Consider the following 13,243-nt stretch of genomic DNA (forward strand, 5'->3'; position numbering starts at 1 on the left):
CAGTAGTGAATTACACTGCCATTTGACCTCCTTGATGCACTAGCTAGCACTAAGCAAATATATATGGTCCCTGTCTGCCAAGTAGTGTGGTGGATAATTGTTCAGAATAGGTCCCAACATATCCACCATGAATAAATACTCAGTTTTTACTACATTTTCCTTTTCAAAAAGCCTTGGAATACTGCCCGTGCTGACCGCCAGAGTAGCTGTGTGTGCCCACCTGTCCTAGGGTATGTAACCGATGTTCTGTCTGTCTTCTAGTCATGCTGGATACACCTACTGTGGATCCTGCGCTGCTCATGCGTACAAGCAAGTAGACCCTTCTATAACGTAAGTGATCCTGAAAACAAAGCTATCCGAAGTTCATTTTGTACTAACACTAAAGGAGCTGCTGCTCTTTTCTATTAATTGGTAATGGGGAGGTAACATTTGTAAGCCTTTTTCCATTTTAGACCTTTGTTGCATTCCCATCAACGAACGCCATTTTTTTGTGAAAGTAATGTGAAATTCCATGAAAGCCAAAGATGACTACACCTATGTTTCATAATGGAAATACAAGTTCTATAACATGGATTTACTTGGGGGCACAAAGTGACTGCTCCTAATGTTGAAGTGCTGGCATCGCTGCACCTGCAGATCCAGCAGGGGGCACACAGTTTAGGAATGTCATGTTTCAACAAATTTAGCCCATACACTGGAATTTTTTACTAACCTTTTGTATTTGTTATGCACAATATTAATATTAGGACGACCTCAATACACTATTTAATGAAAGGTCATTCTGTCTGTTCAAATATGATGTATGATGAACAATTATATTGTGGTACGGTGTTAGCCAGAAAAATCTATGTAAATACTTTTATGCCCAAAAAGACAAAAGTATTGAGTAAATACCTTTATTGGCTGACCAGAAAAGTGATATTTGCAGCTTTCTGAGCACTGAGGCTCCTTCATCAGCCAAGTTCACAAATGAATTACTGAAACAAGAGCATGAAATGTAAGATGCTATAACATTTGTGCATGCATCACCCCATCCACCCTTTTCACAAATGTCCAATAGGTGGCACTAGAGTTCAAGTCCTCTTCCTCTCTGAAGAGACAATTTGCATATTTCCCAGAGGCGCATTCATGGTGTATAAGTCTACTCACACTGACTTGCTAGGCCTGGCTTGTCACTCTCTACAAGCCAAAATTTTACTTCTTAGATCCCAGTCTTAAGCCTCTCTCCTCGCCAAATCAGATCTCAAACTTTGTGTCACACCCGTGGCTCGTGGACCCTACTGTGCCATGGGCTGGGCTTACTTTGGAGGGGTCTAGTTAAGCAGCTACCTGGTTTTCGCTAGCGCTCCTGATGGTGGAGTTAGACTTGAACTGCAGGTAGCCGCCATGTAGCCCTCCTAGTCAGTCCCCGTAATGCAGCTGCTGACCCCAGCGGTCAGGCTCACAGACCAGGTGAGGGGCTCCAAGTAACTGGCAGGACAGGATTCGGACAATATTCAGACAGCATGGATTCTGGGTCACCGGGCAGAATGGACACAGACTCTTGAGTGACAGGCGGGACTGGATCCGGATACTGGAACCAGTCTGACAGTACAGACTCTGGAACGCTAACCAGGACAGACACTGGTGCTGGTTCTAGAACTGTCAGGGTTCAGGACTACACAACACTGGGTAAAGGAAAGGGTTCAGACTCCTACAACGCTGGATACAGGGAAGCCAGCATTAGCATTACATTATGCACTGACAAGGGGCAGTACCCTGAAACAGTGTCTGCAAATTGAGATTCTTGTTTGGCTTTTATCCTAAGTCATATGACAAGGCTCTTTAAAGGTCGATAAGGGCAGCATGTTGGCTCAGTGGTTAGCACTGCAGCCTTGCAGCGTTGGGGTCTTGGGTTCAAATCCCACCAAGGACAACATCTGCAAGGAGTTTGTATGTTCTCTCCGTGTTTGCGTGGGTTTCCTCTCACACTCCAAAGACATACTGATAGGGAATATAGATTGTGAGCCCTGATGGGGACAGTGCCGATAATGTCTGTTAAACGCTGTGGAATTAATGGCGCTATATGAGTGAGTAAAATAAATAAAAATATATATATTTACTTTTAGGATTGCTACTTCCAATAAGTGGCTCTAGAGTTCAAGTCCTCTTCCTCTCTGAAGAGACAATTTGCATATTGAATTTCCCAGAGGAGCATACATGGGGTATGTCTCCCCACTCTGAGATGCCAGTTTAGTTTACTGTTCTGACACAAACAGGTTTTAGACTGAGCATGAAGCGTCCCTGGTAAAGCTGCCATCCCCGCATCGGCTCTCTGTGTATAAAGTCCATAGACAGTGATGTGTTTAGCTGCCGGACTAGTCCAGCAATGTTAATCTCTTAGTGATAAATCCTTCAGTCAGTAAACAGCACTTGACAAGTGACACATCCCTCAGTTGTGTGTTTCAGCCTCTATCTCGCCCTGTGTTCAGATTACATTGCAAAAACCTGCAGCCAGATTCCCTTTAAAAGTGCTCATTTTAGTAATTCATTTGTAAACTTGCCCATTTTAGTAATTCATTTGTAAACTTGCCCGACGATGGAGCCTCTGAAAGCTTGCAAATACATTTATTGGCTAACCAGAAAAACTATATCCCTTTTTGGGCATAAAAGTATTTACATAGGGTGTTCTTCCGAAGCACCACTAGAGGTCAGCGCTGCCCAGAGAATAGCTGACTTTCCTTCCTTCCATGTTACCTATGGTTTTGCTTTAGCCTGTAGAAAGTAACCACGGTATTTCTATTTTTTTCTCATTGAAGTAGTTTTGAAGAAAATCATTTATGTATAGAAGTATAAGACATAAACTATTGAGTAACTGTGAAAAGTATGACCTCTTGTCGTCATTAATGTTTAAATAACTTTATTCACATGCATCGACAAAAACAATTATGCATTTGAGAGCCAGCAGCATCTTTTTTTCACAATTTGCAGTGATTTTCACTTTCTGTATTGTGAGCGGTAAATCCATGGCAAATCCTTAGTAAATCCCCTTGGGATTCCCCAGCCATCAAACCCACCTTTATTGTCCTTTTCCACTCTAGCTGCATTTACAGTTCTAGGGATTCTCCTATTCCTCAGTAATCCATACCACATTCAGTGTCTATACAGCGCTTGTGCTGGAGCTTTACATTCTGGCAGCCGTGTATGCGCAGTTGCGCACTCTGTACAGTTATAACACTGTGTATAGCCTTCTATAATCTATCAACCATACAAATATCTGTCATTTTTTGATGTTAGAACTTATAAATATTTTCTTCGACTACTTCACTTCCTTGCTGCTGACATCCCCACTATCATCATGGGCGATGTCAACATCCCCATTGACATGTCCCACTCATCTGTCTCTAAACTTCTATCCCTTACTTCCTCCTTCGGCCTTGCTCAATGGTCTTCTGCCCCCACTCACAAAGATGGCCACACACTGGACCTCATCTTCACCCGCCTCTGTTCCCTATCTAACCTCTCCAATTCACCTTTCCCTCTTTCTGACCACAACCTACTTACATTCTCTGCCCTCTCCCTTTCAGGTCCACAATCCCCACTTCACAAACTTGCATACCCTCGCAGACATCTCAAACACCTTGACCTACACTCACTCTCTGAATCCCTCCTTCCTCTTACAGACATAAGTTCCTTACACGATGCAGATGTTGCTTCTGCTTTATGTAACACCACAACAGCTGCAGCTCTCGATTCGGTAGCCCCTCTCACACATATCAAAGCTTGCACAATCAATAGGCAACCCTGGCACACCAACCTGACTAAAGAACTGCGACGGGCCGCCAGAGTTGCTGAGCGGAAATGGAAAAGGTCCCACTCCAACGAGCACTTCATCGCATTCAAACACTCCCTCACTACTTTCAAGTCCACACTCATTGCAGCAAAACAAACATACTTCTTATCTCTCATATCCTCCCTGTCTCACAACCCTAAACAGCTATTCAACACGTTCAATTCTCTCCTCCCGCTCCTCTCATCTCCGCTGAAGACTTTGCCTCATTCTTCAAGCAGAAGATTGACAACATCAGACAAAGCTTTTGCCTAAAGCCCCCACAGCCCCTCCTCATATCTACTCAACCCTCCTCCTGCAAAACCAGCTGCTCCACCATCACAGAAGATCAAGTTTCCTCTTTACTCTCCAAATCACACCTCACCACCTGTGAACTTGACCCAATCCCGTCCCACCTCATTCCAAAGCTTACCACAGTCTTCATTCCAAGCCTCGCCCAGCTCTTCAATCTGTCACTAACAACTGGTGTCTTCCCCTCATGCTTCAAACATGCCTTAATCACACCAATCCTCAAAAAGCCCTCCCTTCACCCATCCTCTTTGACTAGCTATCACCCCATATCACTTCTCCCCTATACCTCAAAACTACTGGAACAACACATCCACCTTGAACTGTCCTCCCACCTCTCCTCTTGTTCCCTCTTCGACCGCTTACAATCAGGCTTCCGACCGGATCACTCCACTGAAACTGCCCTGACTAAAGTCACCAACGACCGACTAACTCCCAAATCCAAGCGACACTACTCTGTCCTCCTCCTCCTCCTGGACCTGTCATCTGCCTTCGACACAGTAGACCATTCCCTCTTACTGCAGACTCTCTCTTCTCTTGGCATCACAGACTTGGCCCTTTCTTGGATCTCTTCATAGCTAACAGCTTGGACATTCAGAGTCTCCCACTCACACACCACCTCCTCATCTCGCCCCCTATCTGTTGGTGTGCCCCAAGGTTCAGTTCTAGGGCCCCTGCTCTTCTTCATCTACACCTTTTGGCCTTGGACAGTTCATAGTCTCATGGCTTTCAGTATCACCTCTATGCCAATGACACACAGATCTACCTCTCTGGACCCGATATCACCTCCTTACTAACCAGAATCCCACAATGTCTGTTCACTATCTCATCCTTCTTCTCTGCTAGATTTCTAAAACTTAACATGGATAAAACAGAATTCATCATCTTTCCCCCATCTGACCTATCCATCATTACATAGTCAGTGGCTGCCCACTCTCCCCAGTCCCTCAAGCTCGCTGCCTTAGGGTAACCCTGGACTCTGATCTGTCCTTCAAACCACATATCCAAGCCCTTTCTACTTCCTGCCGACTCCAACTCAAAAACATCTCCCGGATCCGCACATTCCTCAACCATGAATCTGCAAAAACACTAGTGCACACCCTCATCATCTCCCGCCTTGACTACTGCAACCTCCTGCTCTGTGGCCTCCCCTCTAACACTCACACCCCTCCAATCTATCCTAAACTCTGCTGCCCGAATAATCCACCTGTCCCCCCGCTACTCCCCAGCCTCCCCCCTCTGTCAATCCCTTCACTGGCTCCCCGTTACCCAGAAACTCAAGTTCAAGACTCTAACCTTGGCATACAAATCCATCCACAACCTGTCTCCCCCATACATCTGTGACCTAGTCTCCCGGTACACGCCTACACGCAACCTCCGATCCTCACAAGATCTCCTTCTCTACTCTCCTCTTATCTCCTCTTCCCACAATCACATACAAGATTTCTCCCTTGCATCCCCCCTACTCTGGAACTCTGTACCCCAACATATCAGACTCTCGCCTACTGTGGAAACCTTCAGAAGAAACCTGAAGACCTACCTGAACCCACAAGCCTACAACCTGCAGTAATCACTGCTCCACCATACCGCTGCATGACCAGCTCTACCCTCACCTACCCATCCCTTATAGATTGTGCACCCACGCAGGCAGGGTCCTCCCTCCTCCTGTACCAGTCGCCGTCACGTTTTGTTCAAGATTATTGTAACTGTCTTTTCTATGTAAACCCCCCCCCACCTTTTTCACATGTACAGCACCAAATAAATGGCACAATAATAATAATAAATAGTAGAGTTTTTCACTTCTATACACAGGTGTCATGATATGATAGAATGGTCTGTCCAGGTAGTTTCTGACTGCTGTGACTCCTGCCAATCACAAATACAGGGATGTCTGGATTACCCAGTATATAATGACCGGGCCAAATTTTTAAAATTAGACGTGTCCCTTTATGTAGTAATAACTTTTCAATGTTTCAACATAGCCCATTGATTTTGAAATTGTTTTTTCGGGACACATTATACTTATGTTTTGTGTTTATTTATAAAAATATCAGAAGTATGACAAAAATTTGAAAAATATTAAATTTTCTAGCTTTGAATGATTATCCCTTTAACCCAGATTATCCCTTTAACACACAAAAACAATAATAAATGACATTTCCCTCATGTCTGCTTTACATCAGCACCATTGGCAAAATGTTTTATTTTGTTAACTTTTTAGAAGGTTTAAAAATGTAGCAACAATTTTTCATTTTGTTAAAGGAAATTTACAGATGTATTTTTTAGGGATCTATTCAGTTTTGAAATGACTTTGGGGGTCCATTATATTGGTAACCCACAAGTGATACCATTTTAAAAATGGCACCCCTCAACTTATCGAAAATTGTTTTCAGGTAGTTTATTACCACTTCAGGTGCATTTCAGGAATTAATGCAAAGTGACATGACTAGATGTTGTAGTCACTATTGACAGCAGTATTTAAGGGGTTAAACTTCCACGGTCAGTGCCAACACTGATGTGGCTGATGCAGCACATTGTCAGCTATAGTGTAGAGCTGACAGCTGCTGGATTGTCACCTGTCTGAGGATGCTAGTCTCTTATATTGCAGGTCAGTAAAAAGACGTATTGGAGGTCACTAAGGGGCTAATGTTTAGTTTATTACGAGCAGAGCTGTGATTTTTCCTACTATGCCCATACCGTATATTAAGAATTCTAAAATGAAAATTGGTGTAATCAATGCAATTATGTAGCATAAATAGAATACCGCCACACACTAGTAAAAATTTATAATTGGATAAAATATTTAGACAGGACTGAATCAGTAATTCATGAAGCTTTTTACCTGTGCACCTAGAAATTTCCTACTGACCCCTAATTGTTACGGAGACACAATTCTACAGTCTAAATGTTCTATGCCTGCAATATCTGCTGATTGCCTTGTCTCCTTATATGCTAACAGATTGATCAGTTGTTCTCCTTTTTTCCTATGTATATAGGCGAAGAGTTTTCATTCTCGGCCCTTCCCACCATGTGGCTCTTTCTAGATGTGCTCTTTCCACAGTGGATATATATAGAACGCCCCTATATGACCTCCATATTGATCAGAAAGGTATGTCGCCGAGGTGTCCGCTGAGCAAGTAATGCCTGTAGATTACTTCATTAGATAAATGTCTGCCAGACCCACAAGATTCAGCAGCACTCCTTGGGATCCTCACAATTCTGTCTGAACAGATGATGTTTGGGGAGAGAAGGATCAGGCAGTTGGTGTTTCAGCTTCCGATGCTTTTGTTTTCAGGGGAGATGTCACTGCCAGGAGACTCTGGTAGCGGCTTTTGCCTCTGTCCCAATGACAAACACATGAATCCACGGCTGTATGGCTGAGTCAGGAGGGAGAGCTGTCTGCCGAATGTTAGTTCTGCAGATGCTTTTGTTTCATCCAAGATGAGCCAAAACCACAGATGTCTGCCTGCGGCTCATTTATAGAGCGCGTAGGAGTGCTCCTCAGCTAGCGCTCTTGTGTACGGGGGAGACAGCTGAGTTAGCTTCCTAACTATTGCTTGCCAATGGCCATCTAGATGTATGGAGGGCTTTAGCCATACACACCAATAGATTATCTCATCCTATTTTTCTGTTGTAATTGTTCTACAGTAAAACCTTCCATTCCTTTATATTAGGGTTGTCATTTAGATATCTGTTTACTATTAATTTTTGGCAGACAGATTTTTAAGCTAGTCATATCTGTTTTCTGGCAGATTTTAATTAGATTAAATCACCATTTACTCATTTACTTACACAGACACAAGATTTATTCTGATTGGACAGAGATTGTGCAGATATCCGTCTGTGTGAAAGACCCCAATCCAAGCTAGTCTATAGTCAGGCTAGCCTGACAGTCTAAAGCTGGCCATACACATTAGACGTCTGTCGACTGAATGACGCTTTGACCGACAGCCATCTCAACTGACTCTCCCATACATTGAGCCATCTCAATCCACTCTCCCCCACCCCCGCCCTTCCCAACAGGTGTTTGAGAAGAGAAGGATCCAGCATGTATGATTTTGCACTGCAGAGCCTTTCATTTTCTGTGAAATAAGCTGCCACCAAACGCAGCTTGTGTCACAAAATTATGTTTAACCCCTTAGTGACTGGAACATTTAAAAAAAAAAAAAAAAAAATCTGACGTCACTTTATGTAGTAATAACTCTGGAACGCTTCATTAAATCCCACTGATTTTGAGATCCTTTTTTTTTGTGACACATTATACCTTATAATAATGGTAAATTAAGGTTGATGTATTTTGCTTTTATTTATAAAAATATCAGAAATTTGACAAAAATGTTTTAACCCCTTTACCCTCAAAGGTGGTTTGCACATTAATGACCAGGCCACTTTTTCTAATTCTGACCACTGTCACTTTGAGGTTATAACTCTGGAACGCTTCAACAGATCCCACTGATTCTGAGATTGTTTTTTCGTGACATATTGTACTTCATGATAGTGGTAACATTTCTTCAATATGACTTGCTTTACTTTGGGAAAAATTCGAAAATGTTGCAATTTTCAAACTTTGAATTTTCATGCCCTTAAATCAGAGAGATATGTCACACAAAATAGTTAATAAATAACATTTCCCACATGTCTACTTTACATCAGCACAATATTGGAACCAAATTTTTTGGGGGGTTAGGAAGTTATAAGGGTTAAAAGTTGACCAGCGATTCCTCATTTTTCCAACAAAATTTACAAAACCATTTTTTAGGGACCACATCACATTTGAAGTGACTTTGAGGGGCTTTTATAACAGGAAATACCCAAAAGTGACACCATTCTAAAAACTGCACCCCTCAAGGTGCTCAAAACCACATTCAAGAAGTTTGTTAACCCGTCAGGTGCTTCACAGGAATTTTTGGAATGTGGAAGAAAATAATAAACACTTTAATTTTTTTTCACCAAAATGTTACTTTAGACCCAATTTTTTTTTTTTTTTCACAAGGGTAACAGGAAAAAATGTACCCCAAAATTTGTTGTGCAATTTCTCCTGAGCACACTGATGCCCCATATGTGGGAGAAAACCTCTGTTTGGGCGCACGGCAGGGTTCGGAAGGGAAGGAGCGCCATTTGACTTTTTGAACCTAAAATTTGCTTTAATAATTAGTGGACGCCATGTCGTGTTTGGGGAGCCCCTAATGTGCCCAAACAGTGGAAACCCCCCACAAGTGACACCATTTTGGAAACTAGACCCCTCAGGGAACTTATCTAGATGTATGGTGAGCACCTTGAATCTTTTTTTATATGTTTTGGCGCTTTTACACAATAAAAACTATTTTATAGAAAACATATTTATTTTTTTTGCATTCCTTTATTCTGAGAGCTATAACGTTTTTATTTTTCGACTGATGGAGCTGTATGGCGGCTTGTTTTTTGTGGGACAAGAAAATGTTTTCAGCGGTACCATTTTTATTTTTACATTTGTCTTTTTGATCGCGTTTTATTCCATTTTTTTGGGCGGTATGATGATAAAGCATTGTTTTTTGCTTCGTTTTTTATTTATTTTTCTTACAGTGTTCACTAAACAGTGTTCACTAAACTAGTGGGACAGTTTTATAGGCCAGAACGTTTCGGGCGCGGCAATATCAAATATATGTACTTTTATTGTTTTTTTTTTTTTTTTCATAATATTTATGGGTACAGTATATTATGTTTTTCGGATTATTTTTTTCTAAATATTTTTTACAATTTTGTTTATTTTATTTTTCACTTTGACACTTTCTTTCACTTTTACACTTTGTCCCACTATGGGACTTTCAATTTTTTGCAGGCTGATCGCTTGTATAGCATAGAGATGCAGCAGCATCCCTGAGCTTTGCAGGCTGTTAACTCTGCACTGGCACAAGTTAGATAGATCGTGCGCAGTGCACAATCTCTCTAAGTTTCTGATGCCTGGTGACCCGGATGTCGTCATGATGACATCGGTACCATGCGCTGACAGCGAGGGGTCTCCGATCCAAGGTAAGAGGAGCTCTCATACCTCTGCCGGTCCCAGAAATGCTGCGATCGACTTAGATCGCAGCATTTCGGGGTTAATGTGCCGGGAGCGGTGCGGGACTTCTGGCACAGAGTACCAGGTATCAGCTGTCAAAATCAGCTGACACCCGGCGGCGATCGTGCCCGCTCAGCTTCTGTGTGGGCGCAATCGGTGAGTAATAATACGTACGTGATCATTAAGGCCCAGGGCACAGAGACGTATTATTACGCCCCATGTCAGAAAGGGGTTAAAAATTGCAATTTTCAAACTTTGAATTTACATTCCCTTTAATCCACATTGGTAAATAACATTTCCCTCGTGTCTGCCTTACATCAGCTCCATTTATAAAGTGTTGTTTTATTTTGTTAGCATTTTAGAACTTTTAAAAATCTAGCTGGAAATTTTCAAAACTTAGTTTTATAGGGACCTGTTCAGTTTTGCAGTGTCTTTAGGGGTGCTATATATTGGAAACCACCCAAAAGTGATACCATGTTAAAAACCGCACCCCTCAACATATTTAAAATTGCTTTCAAGTAGCTCATTAACCCTTCAGGTGCTTTTCAGGATTTAATGCAAAGTGGCATGACAGGAATGAGAGAGTTCATTTTTGACACTTAAATTTTCATCATTTCTGAACAGGCCGCTGTACCCGGCAGACTCTTAGGCTGTTATTTGGCCATGAACTGCCAAGGCAAACATAAGGACCACACAATCAAGATCCCAGGGTGCCAATGGGGTTAAAGAGGGAGCCCCCACACTTTGTTAACCATTTAGATTATGTGGTCACTATTGACAGCAGTATTTAAGGGCTTAAACGGCCATGGTCAGTGCCAACACTGTGGCTGATGCAGCACGTTGTCAGCTATAGTGTAGAGCTGACAGCTGCTGGATTGTCACCTGTCTGAGGATGCTAGTCTCTTATATCGCAGGTCAGTAAAAAGACGTATTGGAGGTCACTAAGGGGTTAAAGAAAGTGTTTAAAAGTGAAAATAGGAACACATGATAGTGTCTGATATACCTTTATGTTGGAGTGATCTTTGTTGGTCTACCGGTCCTGGGGAGGGTAATATGGTAATATTGGTATTGAACTTCCCCTAATTGTACGTAACTTAACCGACTGAGGATTACTGGAGTCCACACTCTTATGGCATGGTTTTTTAACCTTTTCCATCCTGATGAGCATCCACAACTCTTCTGAGGTCCTCCGAAATCTCATTTGTTTGTGCCATGATACACTTCCATAAATGTGTTGTAAAGATTAGACTTTGATTTTTGTTCTTTAAAAAAAAAAACCACCAGCATTTAATTTGACCTTTACGTTATCTGCTTATCCTGACGGTTCACGTAATTTTTGGCTCATTTGTTTGATTTTGGTTCTCTGTATCTGAAATTAGGACTTGTGTGAACGTCCGATGTAGTTTTAGGTCAAATGTATGCAGAAATATGGAAAATTCGGAAGGGTTCACAAACTTTTAAGCACCATTATATTATCTGTGTATAATACTTATCTTAATTGCTGCTACCGTACATTGCCCATTCTGTGATTTACCACCCTTGTATGTTCACTTACATATACTGCCACTCTGGCTACATGTATATTATATATTCCTGGGTTTATATTTCTCTCTTATTTGATTGCATTCAAATAACATTCTAATATTCTAAATCATTGATACATATTTTTAGTTTACGGAGAGCTGTGGAAGACTGGGATGTTTGAGCGAATGTCTTTGCAGACAGATGAAGATGAGCACAGCATCGAAATGCATCTACCTTACACTGCTAAAACAATGGAAAGGTAAGCTGTAGTGAAAGCTGAGTGACTTTTTGTAGCATGTTGTAGTTTCAGTAAATTTACATTTATTGTATGTACCCTGTGGTTTTCTAGATCTTTGGTGATCTAGAAACTTCAAGACCAGTTCAGGTTTTTAGAAATGTTTATATTTACAGTATGATAATATTTTATTGTCTTAACACAAATCCCATACATGTACGTGATTGTGTGTGGAAAGGGATCAGTAGCTGCGGTATCTCCACATGTGATTGATGCTGGCAATGTTACATAGATACTCTGTGTCTTTTATAGCCAGGGCCAAAGCCTGGGCTCATATTGCAGGTGTTAACCATTTAAATGCCACTGTCAATCTTTGGAATGCGCACTGGCTCCATTCAGACCTCTGTGATCTTGGCGCATCGATAGTTTACCACAGAAATCTGGGAACTTGTCGAAGGACCCCATCACTGCCATCTTGATACTACTGTGTAGCTCAGCACCATTCTGAGTTCCCCAGGAGACAAAGATTTTCGCTGTTGTCGTGTAAACACCTTTCATGGGAGTGCTTATTTGTGGTGAGATGTAAAGGGTCTCCAGATCTGCCAGTGTTGGTCCAATTAAGAGCGATGCATTGGAGACAAGAACACGCGCACACACAGCCAGTGTCTGTTGGTGTATAAGGCTTTTCTGGACACAGATCCCAAGCCTCAAGTTCTTATTACACCCACGGGAAGAAAAGTGGGATAGCTTAGTACATTTCCTAAAGGATACGTAAGCTTCAAGAACAAAGGCCATAAATCATGGATTCTGCTAAATGCCCTCAAACTAGTTGTTTAAAATGTTTAAGAATTCGGCACATCATCCGAAGGTAATAAAACAGGTTGGTCTTTATTAGAATTCCATTTGAAGGGAATCTGTCACCCCCTGGGACTTATCTGACCTCTAATATGGGCATACAGATATTAGAAATGTAAATCTATACCTACTAGTATGCCTCATATTAGAGGTCTTGTTGTTGTGAAATGGCTTTTTATTCAGTGAAGTTTCCGATGCTTGGGGGATGGGAAGAACTCCTCGCCTATTGTGGTAATTAAAATATTTCCCCCTCCCCTACATGTAAACTCATGAAATAGGCCTGGACAGAAATGATGATACCCCTGAAAATAATGTGACAAAAGGGACATGTTAAATCAAGTTGTGTCCACTAATTAGCATCACAGGTGTTACAATCTTGTAATCAGTCAGTGGGCCTGCATATAGGGCTACAGACTCAACACGGACCAGAGGAAGCAAAGGAAAGAGTTGTCTCAGGAGATTAGAAAGGAAA

The 13,243-nt window shown here is 41.8% G+C and overlaps 1 protein-coding gene across 2 annotated transcripts in view; it reads left to right on the plus strand.

Moving 5' to 3' along the window:
• The window catches only part of MEMO1 (mediator of cell motility 1), a 93,359-nt gene that overhangs the window by 22,207 nt on the left and 57,909 nt on the right, over window positions 1-13,243 (plus strand). For both annotated transcript variants that reach the window (XM_073672826.1, XM_073672825.1), the window contains exons 3-5: window positions 262-330; window positions 7,114-7,226; window positions 11,829-11,940. In XM_073672826.1, the coding sequence (XP_073528927.1) occupies window positions 262-330; window positions 7,114-7,226; window positions 11,829-11,940 (294 nt within the window). The remainder of the gene's footprint in view (window positions 1-261; window positions 331-7,113; window positions 7,227-11,828; window positions 11,941-13,243) is intronic.

Source organism: Phyllobates terribilis, unplaced genomic scaffold, assembly GCF_046119375.1.
Source record: "Phyllobates terribilis strain yellow unplaced genomic scaffold, ASM4611937v1 Scaffold_3__8_contigs__length_932513732, whole genome shotgun sequence".
NCBI lineage: Eukaryota > Metazoa > Chordata > Amphibia > Anura > Dendrobatidae > Phyllobates > Phyllobates terribilis.